This window comes from Lepidochelys olivacea (genome assembly GCF_965140295.1).
Source record: "Lepidochelys olivacea isolate rLepOli2 genome assembly, chromosome: 14".
In the NCBI taxonomy this organism is placed as follows: domain Eukaryota; kingdom Metazoa; phylum Chordata; order Testudines; family Cheloniidae; genus Lepidochelys; species Lepidochelys olivacea.
Genome location: NC_140424.1, coordinates 13,705,006 through 13,728,171, shown reverse-complemented (window position 1 = coordinate 13,728,171; position 23,166 = coordinate 13,705,006). Strand labels below are relative to the sequence as shown.

Sequence of the window (23,166 nt, the reverse complement as noted above, 5' to 3'; positions counted from 1 at the left end):
GTGGGCCCTATCTCCCCAGTGACTGGGGCTGGTTCAGACCCGTCTCCATTTTGTGCTGCTTTGTCATCACTGCAGTAACCTGCTTTGAGGGGAGGTTCAGCCTGGTGTGGGTTGGGGAAGCTGCTTTGCTGAGAGGCATTTGCCCTGAAGGGAAGGTATCACAACGCTGCAGACAGCCCCAGTGGGCTGTAGGCACCAGCAGGAGGAGCTGTAGAGTTGCCCCAGAGGAGCCATGGAGGCAGGAGGGCAGGGGAGGAGGAAGATGCAGGCATTGCTGGTGGCTGCTGAAGGACATAGGGGCAAAGCACGAGCACCAACCCTCACAATGCAACTCTGCCTCTTTAATTGTCCAAGAGCACCCTCCCCTCCCCTTGCCCCCCAGCACCCTCCTTGCCCTTGTGACCTATGGGCAACACAGGGCTTGGCCAGGGGCAAGCACGTCTGAGACTGAAACTGCGCACGCGCAGAGTCTACCAGCTCTCTCTTCCGAGTGGCTTGCGCATGCGCACAAGGGCCGCCCGGCGTGTGGTGACGATTCTGGGGAGTCGTCACTCCCCTCCGCTTCCCCGGACCATGGCGTGCGGGAGGCGGAGCTTGTCTCCCGAGGAGCGCGCGCAGGCGCTGTGGCTGGCGCGGAGGGGGCGGCGCTGGAGGCGGCGGGGTTGCCAGGGAGACAGGCCCAAGCCTGTTGCCTGCCCGGGCCGTGCGGGGCGGGATGCAGTCGCCGGCGCCGCTGCCGCCTCAGAGCCTAAAGAAGGAGCCTCGGGGCGGCCGCAGGGTCCCCTCGCTCATCGCCGTGTCCGAGACCATCAACAAGTCGAGCAAGAAGGACGCCCGGACCAAAACCCCCCAGGGTAGGGGCGGGGCGCTGGGACCGGCAGCCCTGCGGTGCCCTCCCTTCCCCCCCCCCCCGGCACTGCTGCAGGGCCCCCCTCCTCCGGGCACAGTGAGGGGGCCCGGGGACTCCCCCCATGCGCAGAGACCCCCCCTTCTCTGGGTACAGTGAGGGGGCCCGGAGACTCCCCCCCCACCCATGCACAGAGACACTCCCCCTCCTCTGGGCACAGTGAGGGGACCCGGGGACTCCCCCCCCCATGCGCAGAGACCCCCCCTTCTCTGGGCACAGTGAGGGGACCCGGGGACTCCCCCCCCCATGCGCAGAGACCCCCCCTTCTCTGGGCACAGTGAGGGGACCCGGGGACTCCCCCCCCCCCCCATGCGCAGAGACCCCCCCTTCTCTGGGCACAGTGAGGGGACCCGGGAACTCCCTCCCCCCATGCACAGAGACACCCCCCCTCCTCTGGGCACAGTGAGGGGGCCCAGGGACTCCCCCCAGGCACAGAGAAACGGTCCAGACACCACTGCAGGGACCCCACCCGCCCAGGCACAGTGACGGGGGAAGGCTCTGACAGGGCACAGCATGGGCACCAGCTCCAGAGCCCTGCCGTGCTGGCATACAGCTGAGAGGTATTGGTATTGCTGCCAGGCAGTCACTGGGGCAGGGCTCTGGCACCACCTAACGCATTGGGACGTTGCCCATCCTGCCATCGCCCAGGTAGTGTAGCCAGAGATCCCCTGGGACAAGCTGGGAGCCCTGGCAACATTCCCATTGCCCGCTGTCACCACCGCCAGCACAAAATGGTGATGGAGTGTCTGAGTGGACCTTGCATTGCCTTGACAATCCTGCCTTGGACCTGATGGGTTATAGGGCTGGGGGTATCCAAGTGAAGCTGGTCTTGCTTTAACAGCACTGCGAGGGCCACACGCTGAACATGATAGTCAGTGGTTCTGATACTGTTACTAGCTACCTACTGTGCGTTAACTTTGTAGGAGAAAATCTCATCTCCGCCTGCCCTTGTCCAGACTCTTATCAGGCGGTTGTTTTTTTTAGTTTGTTTGTTTTAAGAGGTTTCAGAGTAACAGCCGTGTTAGTCTGTATTCGCAAAAAGAAAAGGAGTACTTGTGGCACCTTAGAGACTAACCAATTTATTTGAGCATGAGCTTTCGTGAGCTACAGCTCACTTCATCAGATGTATGCCGTGGAAACTGCAGCAGACTTTATATATACACAGAGAATATGAAAAAATACCTCCTCCCACCCCATTGTCCAGCTGGTAATAGCTTATCTAAAGTGATCAACAGGTGGGCCATTTCCAGCACAAATTCAGGTTTTCTCACCCTCCACCCTCCCACACAAATTCACTCTCCTGCTGGTGATAGCCCATCCAAAGTGACAACTCTTTACACAATGTGCATGATAATAAAGTTGGGCCATTTCCTGCACAAATCCAGGTTCTCTCACCCCCCTCCCAAAAACCACACACACAAACTCACTATCCTGCTGGTAATAGCTCATCCAAAGTGACCATTCTCCCTACAATGTGCATAATTAAGGTGGGCCATTTCCAGCACAAATCCAGGTTTTCTCACATCCCCCCCACCCCCATACACACACAAACTCACTCTCCTGCTGGTAATAGCTCATCCAAACTGACCACTGACCCAGCAGGTTAAGTTTTCCAAAAGCTGCACCTGTGTTGGAGATGCAGCAGCAGCTCCAGTATGTCTAATTGGGTGCATGGTAAGACATGCTTTAATATTTTCAGCAGGCCACAGAAAAGGAACATATGTGCCTCCAATGAGATTGCAGAAATAATCGGGTAGGTCTGGTTGGCTTGGCTAGCCCTACCCTCGGTATACATGCAATTGATTTATCACTGATGCACATTAGATCCATATTTAATCCACTTACCCAGTTAAATATTGGAGTCCTAGGGAGAATGATTTTCAAATACCAGTTATAGTCAGTGAGAAGACTGCTAAAATCTGCCTCTGAGAAGTGCAGTGATCTCATATGTTTTCAAAATATGTATTACATAAAATTAGAAGGAGGTTTCACCCTGATGTTCTTTTTAATGTTTGAAAGGGATTGAAATATAATACTACATATTCCTAATTATGTTAACATACCTGTCTCAAAAATCAATAACATTTGGCTGACTCTTACTACTGATTTTCTTTCTGGTTGGAGAAACTTTTGTTGCTTTGAGTGAAAGGTGGGGAAAGCCTTTTAAAGCTAGGATTATTTCTTATTGAATTGTGGTAACATTGAGGCGCCCCAACCAGGGTCTATTGTGTTAGGTGCTGTCAAGCACATAACAAAAAGGTAGTTCTTACCCTGAAAAATTTACAATCTAAGACCAAAAGGAGAGACAAAGAAAATATAACATCACAAAGTAATGAGGAGAATGCCACAACTTGGGACATAAGCAGATCAAATTATCAAAGCTGTGATGATCAATATGTATTTATGAGCTGCAAAAACGTCTCCCTGAATATACAAATCTGATATTTTTGCATACATGATACAGTTTTTGTTTAAGGACTATCATGTAGTTGAGTGAGTAACTGTGTTAAAAGAAAAGGAGTACTTGTGGCACCTTAGAGACTAACCAATTTCTTTTTGCGAATACAGACTAACACGGCTGTTACTCTGATAACTGTGTTAAAGTTCTCTATTTCCATTTGAAATAGGAAACTTTTGTAAAAGTTCTTTGTTTCCATTCTAGGTTGTTGCCTGCTGGAAATGTACTACTTGAAAATGTATCGCATTGTGTCTAAGCCAGGGTGAGGGCAATGGGGCAGATGAAACCCACTGTCCATGTTCAAATCATGTGGATACCATGATGTGATGAGCACAGGCGATACTGAGTTCTAGTTTTCCATACACCTTGAAGACTAGTACTGCCTTTAAGGCTTTCTCAATTGGCTGAAAGAAAGAAGGTTTCCCTGGGAGAGGAAGACAATGTGTTTTTACTTCTTTGCTTGTGCTTCAGATAAGAAGAGAGTGAAGACATTTGAGCAGCCCTCCCCACCAGTTCAAGAGGAGCCCGAGCCTGTCAGCTCTGTTCTGCAAGGAGATGAAATCCAGGCTCTGGCAATCAAGGTGGAAGATCTAGAGAAGGTGGGTATAAAATCTTGTGTCCCTTGTCACAGGGAGTAGCTGCCTTCATTGAAACTTTCCCTTTATCCTGAATGGGGGTTTGGGGAGGGTCTCATCAAAACAAACTATAGGAGCTTTGCTTTTGTTCCACTTGTTGCTGTCCTACTTCTGATGGTCTGTCAAATCATCAGAATTTTTAGCTACTCTTTTTAGCTGCTGAAAGTGGAGGATTAATTTTATACGAAGATCTTAAATGTCAGGATGAACCATCTGGTGTGTTCAGAATCACATTTCCAACTTTTTTTTTCTTTTAAGATTTCTATGGTTATGAAAAAAAAAATAGCAACTTTATGAAACCCAAGAGGTAGCACCTGTCACTAAGCTATGGTGCAGAAAATTCTTGGGGGAGGCCACTCAGAGTTAATTCCCTGCCCCATCAAAGCAGCAGAGTCAAGATAGTAAGGATGTTACTTAATCTGATAACTGTAGCTCCATACACCACACCTTCATGAGAAGGACCAGAAGTGTGGTGACAGATCTTGGTGAGTTCTTTACTTCCAGGACCTCCCCAGCAAGATCAGAATGGTGGAGATGAGGCAGTGCTGTACCTAACCTCATTGCGAATGTGTATTCTGTTTCTGTAGCTCCATACTCCACGCCTTCCCCAAGAAAGGGAGAAAACTCCTATTACAAGGAAGTTCCTCATTCGAAGACACAAACCCCAGGAGGCTGGGAAGAAGGCACAACTCCTGGTAGCATATCCTGCTGTTACTGATGCATCTAAGAGACCACTGAGTTATTCTGGTAGGGTTAAACTTGAGCTCTTAACTTGTTACTCTTATTTTTGCTAGAACTACCTGTGGCTAGACCTTTGAGAGTCCAGAAATGAATCTGAAATTCTTGTGGTCTCAGTTTCTATTTCTGTCCACTATGTTTGATGAGGAGCACTCTGTGATCTCACAGTCTGTCTTGCTTTATTGTAGGGCCAGAAGAACCCTTTGTTGGTAATTGTGAACAGATTCTCCCCCACAGCATCTTAGGAAGTCTCCAGGAATTCAAGAGAGAAGCTTTAGCTAGAGGAAATGCTGAGGTTGGTTTATAAAGTTGTGAAATGGCTGCCATCAAATGTTGTCCTAGAAGTAGAGTGTGAGTAGTGTTGGATGAATTTTTTTGCATGAATAGTTTATTCACTGAAAAACGGACTTCCAATTGTTCCAAAACTATTTGCAAACTTGTCAATTTCAACCCCAAATTTCTTTCTGACTACATTCACAAGGGGATTTATGTGGCATTCACAAAACTGAGGAGGAGGTGGCGATGGTGCCCCCATTATGCCCAATAGCCCACTGGTTGGGGCACTCAGTATGGATGTGGAAGACTCAGGTTCAAATTCCTGCTTTGGTGCAGAAACTTGAATTCGGGTATCTGCCCTCCCAGGTGAGTGCTCTAACTACCAAGCTATTGGGTGTTCTGGGGAAGTCTCTGTCTTTTCTGTTAAAGCTTTCCATTTTTCATGAAATATTCATTGGGTCAGAAAGAGAGAGAAGTAAGATTCTATAGCCTGGTGGTTAGGGCACTCACCTAGGAGCAGGAACTCCTTGGTTCAGGTCCCTAGTCCAGAGCAGGGATTGGAACCTGGTTTCCTGCATCCCAGGTGAGTACCGCCACGGGGTTATTGGGGGCACCACCACCATGGAAACTGGGAGGGGGGGAAGTTTTGGGTCAATCCAAAATGATTTTTTTTGTTTGGCTAGTGAACCGAAAAATCTGTTGTTCACACGGTTCTAGTAGTGAATGCAGTAGACTTAGGTTTAATTGAAAATGGTTCAGAAAATTCTCTGGCATGAGACATGGTTTGCCCATATGGGGGGAAATTGCTTGCAGAGTAGCTGCAATGCCAGGCCTACTAAGTCCTGTCTGGAGAAGAGTCCCACAGTAAGAGGCATTGGACAGTTCCAGGCTCCAGTTCCTTCAGCAGTTCTGCTGAGAGCACCAGTACTGAGTAGCACAAGAAGTGAGGTGGTGAGACAGTTTCATTCGTTATGTCTGACTACTCAATGTAGTATAGTCTGACGCAGTCTGCGAGTGATGCTGTGAATGCCAGAAACTGTTGATCCAGAATTGGTTGCATAGAGATGGTGCCAATCCAGAACATTCTTTTCTTTACCCCTTTGCCACTTTTGTTTTTGTGGTGCCTGTGCCTGGATGGATAGGCTAATCTAACATTTTAATTTCTGTTCAGTTAGCTGAGCTGATTGCAGACTCAGATCTGGATGGTACAGTGGCAGCTTTAGAGAAGTACAGAGAGAAACATGGGGAAGGGAAGAAGAGAGAGTCTCTCTGGGCTCCACCATCACAGCACAGGGCCCTCCAGAACTGGCATCATAATGTGGCACTCAGGAAGAAGCAGCAGAGAGTTCTGAGTAGTGAGTAAAGCTGGAACAACTTAATTGTGTGGAACGCCACGTAAGACTGTGTGAACCAAACACCATCACAGTAAGTTATTACTGTCCCTGGCAAACCAAGGCCTGGCTGATTTGCGAAATTGTATTGCTGTGCAATTATCCACACATTTTCAGTGCTCCCCAGACTCCAGTAGTGCTGGGTGAGATGGTTCAGCACATTCAGGCTGTGAGGATGGCCTTGATGGCTTGTACGGCTGTGGCTGGAAGTAGCAGTGAGGCAGATTTGGGGGTGTGTGGGGGGGTGACCGGAAGAGAGTTACCGTGCTGGAGAGGGAGCTAGCTGGAAGGAGTGAGGCTGATTTTCTGGAGACCTCTGGTTGGTAAAAGAGGTGATTCTGTTTTGCTTGTTTTTAGAGTTTCTTCGGAAACCAGAAAATGAACTGCTGATGAATCTCTCAGAGGATTACAGACGAGTCCAGGAAGAGCGATATCTTATCGACCGGAGCCTCCCTGCTCTGCACTATGGGAAAGTGAGAGCCCCACTTCTTCAGAATCCTGATTATTCTGGTTTTGTGAAAGGGGAGGCCATTTGGACTAGGATGTTAGTGTCATGAATAATACTGTTGGGACTGGCATTGAGGAGCCATCTTTAGGCATCTACCACATCCACTGCAGGTCCGAAATGAATTACGGAGCTTTCAGTTATTTCAAAGAGAAACATCATTTGATTTAAAAATGGTGGTGGTGTAACAAGTATTGGTTAGATCTAACGGATGCTGCTCTTGTGGGCTCCTTGCTAAAGAGCTTTAGTGCGTAGGGCAGTGCCATGCAGTGAGCCTCCTGCTAAGGAGCAGCAGAGGCTGGGGAGATGGCATGGTCATGTGCCAGAAATTACTATTACCAGGCAACAAAGATCTAATGGTGTCAGGGCTAGATGGCCAAGGTTCCCATTCAGAAGGTGCTCTGAAGGGAAATGCTCCTGGGCTAAAACAAGGGAGTCATTTGCTGTGTATTTACAGCACTAAAAAAAGATTCACATCAATGGGACTATATTGTGTTTAATATCATTTGGTCTTTCATTCAGTCAGAGTGTCCATTTGGATTGAGGAGAGGTCATAATTGGTTAAATCTTCTTATAAACAACATGTGATGCCTTCTGCTTAGTTCTTGTGAGAATGACAGGCAGATTATCATTGCATGGTGGCGACCTTCTTTTTCCTCCCTAGGGCTACCACGTAGGAAGTGAGTTCTGGAGCCAGCCTGAATGTATTGGAGATGAACTCACTGGTCTGGTGATGACATTGACCCAGAGAGAGCGAGGCTACCCAGAGCCTGTCACTCATGTAGGGAAACCTCAGAGTGTCAGGACGGAGATGGGTGAGGAAATGGGTGGAGGCACAGCATTAACGGGGAGGTGTGTGGAACAGCAAAGATTAACTATCCAGTAGTTTTAAATTGCTGCAAGGAAGCTCGTATTGCTAGGGTCCCTTCTGGCAGTGGGAGGGCATTGATGTGAAGCAGCTTACACTGTCGAGCATCTAGTCATCACATGCAGGGACCTGTCAAGTGGAAGGCTGCACTACTGTAGCCCTAGGTGACACTGCCAGGGTACTCCTAAGATTAAGCTTACTCTGATGGAACGGTGTGTCTCAGAGATTGGACTGTTGCAAGATCAGTGGTCGGGGAGAAAGTGAAATCAATAGGCATGTGGTGTGTAAACACTGAGCTCACATGTGATTAATTCCACAGGTTCCAGATCTGCAAAGGAGTCCCCTTTCCGTCTCACCTGGGATAAGAGTCTCTTCCTGAAGTATCGACGACAGGAGTTAAAATCCATCCTAGAGGAGCTGGATTTTAATCACCCTGTAAGACCAGTGGACTCTCTCCTAAGCACAAGGCACTGTATTTTAAGGCAGCATACTGTGCTTCTCTCCTTCCTTATCAAAGGATATACTATAGCCTAACTTAACTTAATGACTTCTGGGTAAGGAGAAAAACTAACAGATGTCCTTTTTCATGTCTATTACTTTTTGTCAAGGACCTAGATGGCCTGGAAGTTATTGGTAAAGGGCAACCTTTCACTTCTGTCTCAGCACTGTATTTCCCGCTGTGCCAGGAAAATAAGGAAGGCACCACTGAAGAGAGAGAGAGCCTGTAAGTTACGTTTGATGATAGTGATAAGGAATTGTGGATACTGACCAACAGTCTTTGAGGATTTCTCACTTGTCCTTATCCAGAATGGGCCGGGTCCTCCACAGAGGATAGGGAAGTGGCCTTAAGAAAGCCAGAGATAGCTAGTAGAGAACTCCCCCTGTGCAGGGGGAATTCTCCACTGGTGGAAACCTGATGGAGGTAGCTCCACTGCCTCCAATACCAAATGTCCTCCTTATCCCGTTGTAAGGGGCCACGTTGACAGTGTTCCAGGGTGCAGCAGAGGTGGAAAGAGGAGGAGGAGGAGAGATTGGGGAGTGAAGCACTGCTATGGTCAGTTCTCCACTGGCAAAGTTAAAGGTGCTTCTGTATGACTATGAACTAGCAATGGGGCCTCGTGGCTGAGGATCAAGAAGCTGAAACCAACTTCTTGTGACCCACCCCCTTTCCACTCAGTGTGCCCTAGGTTAGGCAGGGTGGAGAATCTGCCCCTAGTTATTCCAGGCTGTGCATCTCCTTCTGGTGTCTTCAGTCTTCCATCTTCCTCAGATATCTTTTTCTGCCCATGGTGGGCATTACTTTTGGTCCATTCTTTGGTGGATATTGCCTCTTCATTTAGTGATCTGTCCCCAGCCTTCCTTAGGCAGGTGTCCTTGTCCATTTCATCAGCATGAGTTCCATCCTGCCCATTCTTTGTGGTGACAATATCAGTCTATGTTTGGAGTTCCTGCACCCACCCTCGAAGCTGTAGTCCAATGACACTGTCTGTAATCAGAGGACTCTGTGATTTGATGAGTTTTCAGTCTGTTGGCCACGGTTGAACCCTACAGATGAAATGGTTAATCAGAAATGAACCCTCTGTTTCTTGGTTAATGTGGGTGTTCTAAACAACCACTCTGTTCCCCAGTGCTTGATAATAACTTGCTTGAACAGTCCCAAGAGAATATTGGCCTTTGCTTTGTTTAGCAGTGATCCCTTAGAAGATTATCCAGATGTGGTTCCAGAACCAGTATTAGGTCCATCTTTGCAGTTCTGTGGAGAGCCAGCTCGTTGGATCAATAGCACCACTTCTCATAGGGTAAAATTGCAATTGTTTTGAAATATGATAAGGCTAAGTTTTCTTTCTTTCCTAAGTCATAGCTGTATATTGAGTGTAACCAGCAGGGATTATTCTGGATATCATAAAGTGGTTGCTAAACTTGTACTTGCTTTGGAGGGATCTAGAAACAGAGACAGGCAGTTTTGTTTGTGTTTCTGTTCTGCCTCAGTCCACTCCTGAAAGTGGCAACTTGGTGGGGTAGGGACAAACAATGCCTTGCAGAACTTTCTGTCAGGCTGGATCTAATAGTTTAAACAACCAGCTGTAGTATCACTTCATTTGGTCACGGGAAGGCAAATCCTGTGGTTACCTTTTTTCTTTCTCTCTTCCACACAGGATGAAATTGGCATTGCTGCCCGGGTCACCTTTGAAGTTTTGGCGGGTGAGAAAGCTGAATCCTGCCTGACAGTAAGCAATGATGGCACAGCTGCCATATGGTATGATTGGCGGAGGCAAGCCCAGTCTGTTACCTTTGAAGAAACTAAGGAGAAAGGGATGCCATATTTTTACTTTAACACCAGACCAGGTGAGATGTGGATCTCTTAAAGATTACCGTATGGGCTTTATACCAATGCCAAAGGAAACATGTGAGGTGGACATGTTCAGGGGGTTATCTGAGTCAGGCCACTGCCAAAGCAAACATATGTGGTGATTCTCCATAAGAAGCTATCTGGGGCTCCCAGAGCAGACTAATGCCAGAGGAGATGTGTGAGACAGATCCCTTTCAAGAGTGGTTGGAGGAAAGCGAGTGAGTCCTAGCCAGAATTTGTATGGGTAGAATATCTAAAACCGCATGATTTTCTATTGAAAAATTGGGGCAGAACGTGTACTGAGAGGGTTGAGATCAAGGTAAAATTAGGGATTGGAAGGGTGAAGAGAAAAAACCCCAATCAGCAATCAGAATGGGAGTAAACCTGGAAGATGGATGGCGATATTAGGTGTGATATCTGGCTGAAAAACAGACATTGACGCCAGAAAATAAGCAGATTTGTGAAGTATTTGGAAGAGGAATTCTGCAGAACAAGAGAACTCTTGTAGTCAGGTGACTGATGTGCTTTCTCTGTTATTCTTAGGTGTCATTCTGCCTGGGGAAACTAGAAACTTTTCCTTCTTTTTCAAGTCGGGGAAGGCAGGAATCTTCAGTGAGTCCTGGGAGTTTGGGACTCATCCCATGTTATTAGGAGGGGCTGTCCTACAGGTGTCCCTGTGGGGCATTGCTTTGTATGAGGATATGCTGGCTGGCCTCAGAGATGAATTGGAGGTAACCAAGTGGTTAGCTGTGGGAATATAAGCTTCAGACTCAGTATGTAAATATAGAATATAGTATGATGTGGGTGCTGCAATGTTTTCATTGCCATAAAATTGTCACTAAGAGTAAGATTATCAGTTACTTACATAGCACCCAAAAGTGTGTTGTGTTTTTTGTCTTTTCTAGTTTTAGTTAATTAGGTGGTTATGCAGGTTTTCCAAATGAAGTGACATCAGCACTCCACATCACCTCCATCTATTTTTGTGCATCTTGTATAAAATCTAATGATGTCTGTCCTAAAATACTTACTTTAAAAAAAAAATCCTTCTACTTTTTTCCTTTTTTAAGTGTTAGTTACTGGTATGGCTGGAGTTTAATGACCTACTGAGTAAAGTCAAATTAAATAATAATTTTAAAATTATACCATCATCTGTAAAATATAGATGTTTGTGTGATCATTTTAATGACCACTGTATCGGATGTAAATACATCTGTGTATTTGTGTCCTTATAACTGATCATATTTGTTAATGTATGCCTATAGTAGTGTGTGTGTGAATTTCTTTGTGTGTGTATGTGGATCAAGGAATCACATCTATTTTGGTTACTGTGGTGCCCCAGAGTGAGCTGGCTGCGCGAGAAGTTGCTGTCATAGTAAAGGAGAATCTGAAGGAGCTGCTTGATCGAATTCGGACACCGGAGCGAGTCCCATCTCCTGTGGATGCTTATATCACAGAGGAAGAGTTATTCCACAGAAAGAATCCAGAGGTACAGCTTGCCATTTAATATTCTACACTGAACTGAGCATAAGTACTCGGGAATGATGATGCCGCCGTGGCCTATGTGGTGCATCCCAGGATTTCTAAGCAGGAAGATAGACTTATCTAGCTTGTCAGTTTAATCGCTAGATGGTGGTCTTATTTGCAAAGTGAGACTTGTCTCACATCTGTATTTATCTTTTCCTTTTCTGTTATCACAGTTGCACTATCAGCACCAAGTGGTGAAGGAGCTCCACAAATTGTGGAGGCAAAACATGAATTTTCCCTCAACTTCAGAGGAAGAGGAGATTTGGCGCCAGAAGAGCGTAGTGCAGCCAGTCTCAGGCCATAAGAGCATTGTACAGGAAATTTGGTGCCGGAAGAGTGCTATTGACATTGCATGTCAGAAGAGTGTTACTGGGGAGATCCCACGCCAGAAGAGTATTGCGGAGGAGATCCTAAGCCAGATGATTAATGTGGAGGAGGAGGAAGTGAGCCTGCAAGAGTGGAACCTTTCCTTTGCGGATTTTAAACAGGTTCTACCCCTCTGTCCTTGTTAAAATTGTGATGCGTTGGCAAGGAATGGAAGTGGTATCCACTTTGAGATTTGCTTGTTTGGGAATAGTCTGGTATGTTCCAGCTCCCAAATGAATGAAGTCGTGTGTGTATCAGAAGTTTGAGTAAATCACTGCAATGAGGTGAGAGGGTGTGATTCACTGAGTGTGTCAGCGAAAACCTAGCAGGGAATGAATCATCCTTCAGCACTGCTGACCATGTCCTGGGTGCTCTTGTGAAGAGATTCCCAAGGGAGACTTTGCAGCGCCTGTGTGATTAATTAAAAAGAATTAGATAACATTGTATGTGTTCAGTAGTATTTAGCTGTTGGAAAGCTAAAGCATTTAGTATGGAAGAGAAGTGCTTGTTGTTTATTCCAGGATTTAGAATATGAGGGGTGGGGTCATGATCCAGCCCCCTCTGTTTCCCTTACAGATCCTTGTGCTTAAAAAGTTGTCCTTATCCATCAGAGGATTTGGGGGCCTAGTGCTCACAACAGGGTGCAGACAGGGTATTTTCCAATTCTCTCCCTGACTGTGGTGTTTGTTTGGATTTAAGAATCCAGAGTGGTGTAACTTATCAGTGCAAGTTTGGCTACAGGGCACTGTTGGAAACCTGTCTGTTGCGTTTATAGCTTTATTCCCCATTCCCTCCCTTTTTGGACCCCCAGGGTCCTCATTCTGGCTCTGAAGCTGAGGAGTTGCTCACTGGGCTTTCTATCCCATCAGGCTTTGCAGTTAATCCCTGAGGAGGAAAAACGAGAAGCAGCCCTGACTCAGCTCAATAAGGCAGCATTGGCACTTTGTGTTGAACAGAGGCCAACCCAGTCAGACCTCCTGTACCAAACATGGTATGTTACCATTGCAGAGAAAAGCCCTTTCCAACAAATACCTTCGCTTAGTAGCACTGGCAAACTCCAGAAGAGAGCAGATAAGTGTGTCCAGCAATATGAGTTCTATCAGTCCTCTACATGCAAGGTTTTCTACAGCTTAGGGATAGCAGCTGTCCAAGTCGTAGATCCCATTTGACTCTGGAGATAAGCCAGAATATTGATCTCTTGCTGCTTTGGAGACTACTCGAGATCTTTTCATTCTCCGAGATTGTTATCTGGCAGAATATTCTGTGTTTCCTTTTATGAGGGTCTCACCTGGCAGGCAGTTTTCTCTAACATTGTACTTGAAAAGGTTGTTGTAGCCCATATTCTGTCATTGACTCTTACTTTAGGGCTGTAAACACACTGAAAGTTTCTGTTCACCTGTAAATCAGAAGGACACAGGAACGCCAAGATGCAGATGGGAATCTGATCCACATTGACTCATGTTGAAGAGGAAGAAACCTTATTTCATAATATTTATAGATCCAGCTGACCTCTGTTTCCCAAACTATTGAGAGCCATGGGGGCTATAACTTCATAAAATAATTTCTCCTGAAGCCATCTATGCACAGTTGTCAGACCTTGGATGTTAGCACATTGAGTTAGTTGGAAGCGACAATAGCTCTTACTGGCTGAGGTGTCTTTGTTCATGGGCACAGGGTAGAACAAGATGCTGGGAGAAGCAAAAACCCTGCCTTATGCTGCCCCTCATCCCCCATGCGCATATGAATGCTTTCCTGCACAACTTCTGGCCATGGCAAATACTGACGGTTTTGTTTCTCAGTTTTCAGCTGTGGCGTGAAGCAGTTGAAGGTCTGGTGAGCCGCTCCCTAATGCTGAGATCCTTGCTCGGCATGCCTGAGAAGGACACTTCCGTAGAAAGTGTTCCAGAAGAAATAGGTAAATTTCTAGTCTTAGCACACCAGCCTTTAAACCATTTAAGCAGGTTTTCCTGGGCCTTTTAAGTGGAATTCAGTTCCATTTAATTTCAGGTAATTTACTGAGCTTCAGCTGAAATGACTGCTGGTACTTGAGCACTTCCCGCACTGAGCCCTTTGTGAGGCAACCTATCAGAAAAAGTAGTGCAGAGTATAGTACTCACCCTGGTTTGTAGTGTGGTTCTTAAAGGCACAGAAACCTGTTGGCTTAGCATTCATATTTGTATTTCTGTTAACATTTAAGCCTATTTCTCACCCATACGAATAAAAACATTACCATTATTACTCCTTTACATGCTAGTCCTGCTGCATATTTATTGCTGCTTATGTCCAGCCTTAAATATGACTATACCTGAGAAGTTGGAGTACTGTACAAATGCTAATTTGCAGTATGCTTCCATAAACATCAGATAGAGGAAAATACATTGTAATATAATGTATTTACAGTGCACAGAGGCATTGGATTTGCAGCTCTGTACTGGATCTTGAAACAATGCTCTGGGATCACTGGAATTGTTTTGGTTGCAGTGGATCTGAAGCAGATTGTAAAAGGAGGAAAGGAAGACCGGAAAGCCTTGCAGAAAGAAGAGAAGAAGACAGCTGGGGGCAAGGAAAAAGAGGACAAAAAAGGAGCAACAAAGTCAACAGGAAAAGATAGAGAGGTATGTGGTGGAAATCTAGAAGATGGAAAGTGATTAACTGGTTTCTAAGAGAGTATGTGACAGATAACAAGGGTGTGTATATTGGGCTTGTAAACCTCCATCTTCCTGTGGAAGAGTTGATTTCCTCTCTTTTGAATGAACTGCTGTCTCTGATGTGCAGCATGCCCTGCAATTTGAAGGATGCTATGGTCCTACCTTTGTCTGTCTTTCTGTGTATGATCAGGAACGTTCAAATAGCAGGAAGACGAAAGGGAAAGATGAGAAAAGAGTAAGAACTCCAAGTTTCACACGGGAGGTGAAAGAATTGACACTGCTGGATAGCGTAGATTCAGACCAAGTAGAATCTCGCCAGGAACAAGTAGATCCCATTGTACTTGAGAAATACCGTGAAAAACTTTATGTTGAAGTAAGTCTGGTCTTATCTTTCCATGTTTCTCATTCTCCTGTGTTTTTTGTCACTTTTTCTCAGTTGCTTTTGTTCTGTACTGTCTCCTCTTCTTTGCTTTTAAGCTTAGCATGAAGCTAGGTGCACAGCTGAGCATTTTATCAGATAAAGAAAACCTAATGAACAAATTGTCAGCAAATGTTAGCATGGGCTGCTGTGTTAACAAATCCCCAAGCTGGAATGATTCCATCATGTATTCAGCTGCATCCCCCTGTTCTGACTTGGAATTTCTTCAGCATGCTTACGGATTCTTGAGGGATCATCATTCTTAATTTTATGTCAGATAATGTTAAACACACTTTCCTTTAGTTTAGACAGCTCCTGTTAGGGATAAAAATGTATAAAATCCAGATATTTCTTTGAGCATTACAAGCACCATGTTTGGGGGTAGGGGGGTGTATATAAGCGAGATGCTTTCGCTTCAGTCAATCCCTTTCACCAACATTTGTTATCATGTTTTCATTAAAAGGGTCTTTGTATTGTTTTCTGTTCTAGGTCTATGGCCTGCTGGATTCAATGGTGTGCAATATGGTTTTTCTATTTGAAGAGCTAACGAGGGATGCCCATGAGCGGGGGAGTGAAGCATTTTCTGTCTAAAAATACAATGTTGCTGTTCTTTTTAAAGAAATAAATATTCATGTTTATGCAGATCCAGTATAGTCTCCTTTTCTGTCTGAACCTGGCAAAAGTGACTAAAAAAAACCTGACCAGGATGGCCCTTTTCTCACATTTTGCTATTGGAGATCCATCCAGGGAGACATTCCTAGGTCATCTGTTATTTCGACAAAAAATTTATTGAATAGGGGGGAGTTCAGTGCATTACTGTGACGTTCCCCTCTGGTGTTTTCTGGACCGGTGATCTACTAGGTCACTCCAGTCCTTGACTCAGGGAGCCAGCCTTACCCTGCTCTGCTGTGAGAACCCCCACTCCTGGGCTGTTCAAGCACAGCCTTTGGCATGTAAGCTTCTCTTTGTATTGTGCAACCGAATGACACTAGCCAATATCTCCAGTCCCAGACACAACCTTAGGAACCTCCCTCTTGCAGTGTCCTGTTATGCCCACTGGACACTGCAAGCTTATATGAGTTTGTCAATTTAACAAAGAAATTGATATGTACCAGGCTTGTTATCCCAAGGGAAGTCTCTGACATGCTTCAAAACAAACACACTGCTTCAGGTATAATAAATAAACAGATTTATTAACTGTAAAGATAGATTTTAAGTGATTATAAGCCAAAACATAAGTCAGATTTGGTCAAATGAAATAAAAGAAAAACTCATTCTAAGCTGATCTTAACACTTTCAATGCCCTTATGAACTTAGATGCTTCTCACCACAGGCTGGTTGGTTGCCCTTCAGCCAGGCTCTCCCCTTTGATCAGTGCTTCATTCGCTTGGTGGTAATGTCTGTAGATGGAGGTGGAAGAGAGAGAAAGCATGGCAGACATCTCTCCCTTTTATCATGTTTTCTTCTCTCTTGGCTTTGCCCCCTCCCCTTCAGAGTCAGGTGAGCATTACCTCATCGCAGTCCCAAACTGGCCAATGGAAGGGGGGTGACTCACTCGAGAGTCCAACAGATCCTTTTGTTGCTGCCTAGGCCAGCGTCCTTTGTTCTTGTGAGGCTGGGCTGGGTTTGTCCCATATATGTCCTGATGAGGTGTGAACTGCCCCTCTGCTCTTAGGGAGTTTTTGCCTGGGCTTGCTTTAAGCCATGAGGACACGTTTTCAGCCTCATAACCATATACATGAAATCACAGCCTATAACATTACTATAACAACCATTATTATAACATTACCATGACAACAATGCTCAGTGTATCACGAGCCTTCTGAAGACACCTGACATGACAAACTTTGCATTAGATACCACACAATGAACATGGGGTGTAGGGTGATCCCACCAGATACCGAATGTCACAGGGGTATCACAGACTCAGAAATGGTTGAGACTAAAAGAAACTGGAGAAATTCTGCCTAAGGAAGAGAGCTGAAAAGTTCCAATAGCTCAAGGCACAGTGCCAGTCTGTTTCTCAGCCTCCTGTCTCTGAAACTAATGAGGAGAGGGAGCACCAAGTGTTCCAGAACCCAACCATCATGACACCAACACAGAGAAATGTCATTAGAACTCCAGCTTTTTAAAAATTGAATCTGTCTCCTTGTGTCAGATTTCTACCTGGTGGAGCTGAATTGAAGTTGGTAGAGTTTAATGGGATGAATTTGCTCCCTTCTGTTTTTTTCTGTAACTGTTTCAGTTCTAGGTTTTATCCCCCCGCTCTGATTTTTTTTTTTTGAGTGAGTTGGGATCTCATTTTTCCCAGCATGAGGCCTCCACACAGCTGCTTGCCATGCCTCCTCCTATGACTTCTCAACAGTGGAGCTCTTCAGAAGTAGCTTGGACAGGTTAGGATTTGGAATCCAGCGTTTACCTAGTGAGGCTTTAATCTTTTGATTTGGTTTGGCCTTTTCTCCTGTTTATTCCTGCCAAAGATTTGGTCAAATTGACAGAACATGGCCTGCCTGTGGAAAGGTTGTCCTCTTTCTTTTATCTGACCTTCCTGCCTAACTTGTCCTAAACCTCCACGATTAAGCAGGAGCATCCTCATCCTTCCCTGCAGCATCGGCCAGGCTGTAATTGGTATTCTCTAGCCAAGAAGCAGAAATGGGCCCCTTTTATAATACTATTCCCCACCGCAGTGGAGTAGTACGTTGCTAGGGGAGACAAAAGCAGCACTCCCCTGCCTGGCTATGAAATCATCATCCCACACAGGAGAGAGACAGGATTCCAGTGTAAAAGTGCTACAATTCAGTCACCTGCCTTCTCCCCTTTCTTTCTCCTCTTTATATAGTGTTCTCCCTTTCTGTTGATCTTAGCATATGTTTCTCTTTGGCCATTTTAATGTACCTGTGTCTCACTGGGGCCCAAATCTTATTCCCCTTACCCCCGGAGCTAGTCCCATTGGAATCAGAATCAATGGAATTGACCCTGCGAGTGAAGAGAGCAGGATTTAGCACTGTGTTAGCCTCTATCATCTGATCATCCCCTCTCCTTGTGCATTGGTTTGCCTCCATGTGTGTCTGCCTGTGTTTCCCCTGCTGCCTCCTCTGTCTAGATTTCCTAGTGTGTCTGTCAGTCACTATGGCATATTTTTGTGGAAATGTATCCATTCTTAATGCCACACCCACACCATTTAGCCCTGCCTTCAGGACATTTTTCAAATCCAGAGGAAGCTGGGATGTAGAGTCTATCTCCACTTGGCACCTTGCTTCAGAAACGTGCAGCCTCTCTGTTAAAGCAGCTGGACTCTGTGCATTAGAAAAGGCTTTGGCATTATGAAGAAAATATATCAATAATCCTACATTTGCAACATGCCTTGAGATTCTTGAGTGACAGGTTAAATGCAGTGTTGCTAATATTATATATGCGCACACACAGTAACACCTGTATTATCAGAGATGATTCATTGTATTTGAATAAATTCCTTTTCTGACATAAGCCCTTACAAGTACTAGCCTCAACAGAGGCAGAGAACACCCTTCTACCTGCAGAGTTAACAAGTGGTAAGAGCTGACTGCCCACTTAGAAAGATGCCAGGAGGCATCCATCCTCCTCCGTTATACACTCAGCATCCTCCTCGTGGCAGCAGGTTTGATGGGAATGTTAGGAGCCGCACCAGAGCCATGCTTGAGCCTACCATGACCTTCGGAAGCTGCCCTGCCCCTTTCCACTGGGCTTGGGCTCTGAGTCTCTGACCACAGTCAACAATTGGTGGCTTTCACAGTCAACCTGTGAAACTCCTTGCCTGAGGAGGTTGTGAAGGCTAGGACTATAACAGAGTTTGAAAGAGAACTAGATAAATTCATGGAGGTTAAGTCCATTCATGGCTATTAGCCAGGATGGGTAAGGAATGGTGTCCCTAGCTTCTGTTTGTCAGAGGGTGGAGATGGATGGCAGGAGAGAGATCACTTGATCATTACCTGTTAGGTTCACTCCCTGTGGGGCACCTGGCATTGGCCACTGTCGGCAGGCAGGATACTGGGCTGGATGGACCCTGGGTCTGACCCAGTATGGCCGTTCTTATGTTATGTTCTAAACTCCAATAACATGAGACGGTGGTTACCATTCTTCCCGAATGATGACTGATTATGGACGCATCGGGAATAGTTGGAGAGCCCACCTGACCATCTTCAGATATGAGGGACATGGGACTTCACATAAACATCCTGGAAATCAGAGTCATACGGCTACCTTATATGGCATCCCTAGCTGTTCTATAAAATCCAACAGTGCAGATCCTGCCAGACAACACATCTGCAATGTACTGTGTAAACAAGCAAGGAGGTGCCAGCTCATCACCCCTCTGCCAGGAAGCTATCAAACTCGGAACATGGTGTCACCATCCCGGGATAACCCTAGTTGCTCTTCATCTCCTGGGAGTGAGCAGCAATCTAACAGACTACCTAAGCAGACAGTCTGTCACCAACCATGAGTAATGACTGCCGAGGTTCATCACAGAGCCAGTGTTCTATTGATGAGGGACTCCCATCACATATCAAGGATAGCACCAAGTGTCAGAACTTTTGCTGCAGAAGGAGTATGAACCCCGAATCATTAAGAGATGCCTTCCTTCTGCCATAGAATCAAGGCCTCTTACATGCCTTCCCACTGATTTGTATGGTGGTATCCAAGATCATGATGGATAGAGCCACACTCATCCTTGTAGCTCCTTACTGGTCGAGACAGTTGTGGCTGACAGACCTACTGCAGGTGCCCATCCAGCCTCCTAACCAGCTCCCAGACTGCCTGGCCCCAGTATCTCAGAACCATGGTCAGATACTTGATAGTCACTGGATGTTGGCTGGCTGAGTAATACTGAAAAAGACTGCTCCTTGTAGGTTTGGGGAATCCTGATACAGAGTAGGAAGACAGCTACAAGAAAGGCTTTCCCCCCTTGAAATGCGAAAGAATCTCAATGTGATAAGCCAACACAACCTGGACCCAGAGCAGGTTCTGATGTTGAAGATCCTTGACTACTTGTTGCATTTAAAACACTTTGCCTTTTGTTCAGCTCTGTTAAGATTCACCTGGCAGCGATTTCAGCTTGCCATCCTCCTTTACAGTTGTGCTCAGTCGTCTTGCACCCGACGGGATCAAAGTGTCTCAAAGGCCTGTTACATGTTTACCTATAGGTCAGAGAACCTATGCTTGCTTGGGACATCAATATTGTCCTCCTGAATCTCACGGAGCCTTCCTCTGAGGCTCTTTCAGAACGCTCATTACACCATCTCACTCTCCAGGCAGTCTTTCTAATTGCCATAATTCTGGCTGGGAAAGTCAGTGAGCTGCAAGCACTCATGGCTGTACTTCCCTGTGAACTTACTCACAGACAAGGTAGGGTTGAAACCTCATCCTATGTTCATCCAGAAGATGGTCTTGGAATTCCATTTGAACTAATTAGTTAATCAACCTATCTTCTTCCTGAAACCCCGTTCTGTACCAAAAAAGAACTTGCATGTCTCCAGAGTCTTACTTTATTACATTGACAGAACAAACCCATCCAGACTGGCACCTTGTTTATCTGGTGCCGGAGCCATAGCCAGCCACTCATAAAGTCAGGTGGTTCATCATAGAGAATATACCAGAGCATAATACAGGCCATCTCAATATATTATTAGTTGGCTAGTATCTCTCCTTTTGGATGTTAAGACTGAAAGGCTCACTCCACCAGAGCTCAAGCGACATCTTCCACCTACTCCAGGAATGTGGCAATATCCTAAATCTGTAGGGCAACAGCATGAAGTAACTCACGGACCTTTGTCAGACATTATACATTGGACTTAGCTGCTAGGTAAGATGCCAACCTCAGGAGAACAGTGCTCCAATCACTATTCAACTAATCCAGCTGAGACACCTCATTTCCATCATCTTAAGGGCACACTGTTTGCCAGTGACCACAGTGGGATTCCCATTGATATATGCTCAAAGAAGGAACAGTTACCTATCTTGCAGTCATGAGATGTAGTTGGTGCAGATCCCATGACCCACCCTCCATCCCTCTCTTTTCAGAGGCCTCGGCAACCCCAGGCTTTGCCTTGTGAGGCAGGGTCATGGCCACTCTGCCCTATATGCCCTTGCATGGGAGCATGAGGTGGCACAGGGCACCTGTGCAACCCCTACAGACACTGCTGTGCAAACACTCCAATCTTGCACATTTCCTTTCAGGGGAAAACACCCTTGTAAGGCCTGGCTTTGTTCAGAAGACAAAATCTATTAAGAGCCCCAATGTGTGCCCTTCCATTGGAGTATAAGCCCTCAAGAAAGGGTCATTGCTTCAGCCAAAGGGATAGATCTAGATCCCAAGCTGCCAAGCCATACAGGCCAGGCAGGAAGGATCCCTTTTCCTCCATGCTTTGGCATTTATTTGTATGTATTTAATAATTTATAGTGTGGTATGTGAAAAATAATGTCTAGGTGGCATATGACTATATCCCATATAACATCAGAACACAGACATCCTCATAAACAGAAAGTGAAGATAAAGAAAAGACAGTGTCTCAGACCGGCCAGATGGTATTCCTCTTGATTTATCTCCACTGGGGAGATTCTGTTGGCCAGCTCATGAAAGAGGATTCTGGTGGCATTCTTTTCCACTCACTCTGGGAGTGTATGCTCTAATTCCCAGACAGGAGCATAATCTGGCATCCATCTTTCCTCCCTTTCCCCTGATAGGCAGTCTTTCAGACAGCAACAAAGTCTGAGTTGAGGGTCATCCTGATGAGACTCAGAGCGGCCCAGGAGGTAGCTGTTAGGTATCTTCCCAGATTACCTTCTCTGGTGTAGCCTGAGGCAGAACCTTTGGCTCCATGGCCCAGTTCAACATGAGTAGACCTGCTTACATGGGTCTTGGCCTGGCTTTGGAGTGGACATACGTGGGACTGCTTTCAAAGCTCCCACTCTCTGTGCATCATATAGTGGGGGTGTGGGAGGGAATTAATGACTGATTACCCACAAGAATGTCTCTGCACAGAAGATGTATTCTCTATTAAGTAGATGTCAGGGATTACTAATATTTAAAAAAAAAACTGAAATCCTGTCAGTGATTAAAATAATAGGCCGGGCTGGGGGAGAGTGTGGGTGGTGGTGATGACAGCAAGAGATCTGACTTATTCTGGAATAAAGAAAAGGAGTACTTGTGGCACCTTAGAGACTAACCAATTTATTTGAGAATAAGCTTTCGTGAGCTACAGCTCACTTCACTGGATGCATACTGTGGAAACTGCAGAAGACATTATATACACAGAGACCATGAAACAATACCTCCTCCCACCCCACTCTCCTGCTGGTAATAGCTTATCTAAAGTGATCACTCTCCTTACAATGTGTATGATAATCAAGGTGGGCCATTTCCAGCATAAATCCAAGTTTAACCAGAACGTCTGGGGGGGGGGGGTTAGGAAAAAACAAGGGGAAATAGGCTACCTTGCATAATGACTTAGCCACTCCCAGTCTCTATTTAAGCCTAAATTAATAGTATCCAATTTGCAAATGAATTCCAATTCAGCAGTTTCTTGCTGGAGTCTGGATTTGAAGTTTTTTTTGTTGTAAGATAGCGACCTTCATGTCTGTAATTGCGTGACCAGAGAGATTGAAGTGTTCTCCGACTGGTTTATGAATGTTATAATTCTTGACATCTGATTTGTGTCCATTTATTCTTTTACGTAGAGACTGTCCAGTCTGACCGATGTACATGACAGAGGGGCCTCACTCCCTGAGCCAGAGTCTGGTTGCTCTGCAGGGAAGGGCCACCACACTACAGATGGAAGCCAAAAATCTCCCTCCCACAACTGATGAGAGGTAGTGGGACAGGCTGAAAGTAAAGGGCTGCTCCTTTGGGCTGTTCCAAATTTAGATCCTGTAGAATCTTAACAGATGCGACTGAAAGGGGGCTGGGACGCCATTGGGGGTGCATTGTGATCAGCTGGCGGAGTCCAGAGGAGGCTGTGGCCCTGGACTACGTCAGAACACTGGCTTTAAAAAAAGTGACTGGCTGGAAGCCAAAGGGGACAGTGACTGAGCGTTTAAACATCCTCC

The 23,166-nt window shown here is 45.8% G+C and overlaps 1 protein-coding gene across 5 annotated transcripts; it reads left to right on the top strand.

Annotated features, from left to right (window-relative positions):
• The first annotated feature begins 648 nt into the window (after positions 1 to 648).
• Positions 649 to 15,728, top strand: MYCBPAP (MYCBP associated protein). Of its 5 annotated transcripts, none has more exons than XM_084646781.1 (19): positions 649 to 854; positions 3,837 to 3,964; positions 4,588 to 4,747; positions 4,927 to 5,033; positions 6,186 to 6,369; positions 6,763 to 6,878; positions 7,575 to 7,725; positions 8,098 to 8,213; positions 8,387 to 8,502; positions 9,469 to 9,577; positions 9,935 to 10,124; positions 10,672 to 10,859; positions 11,468 to 11,614; positions 11,826 to 12,140; positions 12,888 to 13,009; positions 13,818 to 13,933; positions 14,500 to 14,633; positions 14,857 to 15,039; positions 15,574 to 15,728. In XM_084646781.1, the coding sequence occupies exons 1-19, from the start codon at positions 716 to 718 to the stop codon at positions 15,673 to 15,675; spliced, it is 2,823 nt and encodes a 940-aa protein (XP_084502907.1). In that variant the 5' UTR covers positions 649 to 715; the 3' UTR covers positions 15,676 to 15,728. The 5 variants fall into 5 exon arrangements, with proteins under 5 accessions (XP_084502907.1, XP_084502908.1, XP_084502906.1 ...); XM_084646782.1 differs by having other exon boundaries at positions 9,466 to 9,577; positions 10,672 to 10,740; positions 11,433 to 11,614; XM_084646780.1 differs by having other exon boundaries at positions 9,466 to 9,577.
• Positions 15,729 to 23,166: the final 7,438 nt, after the last annotated feature.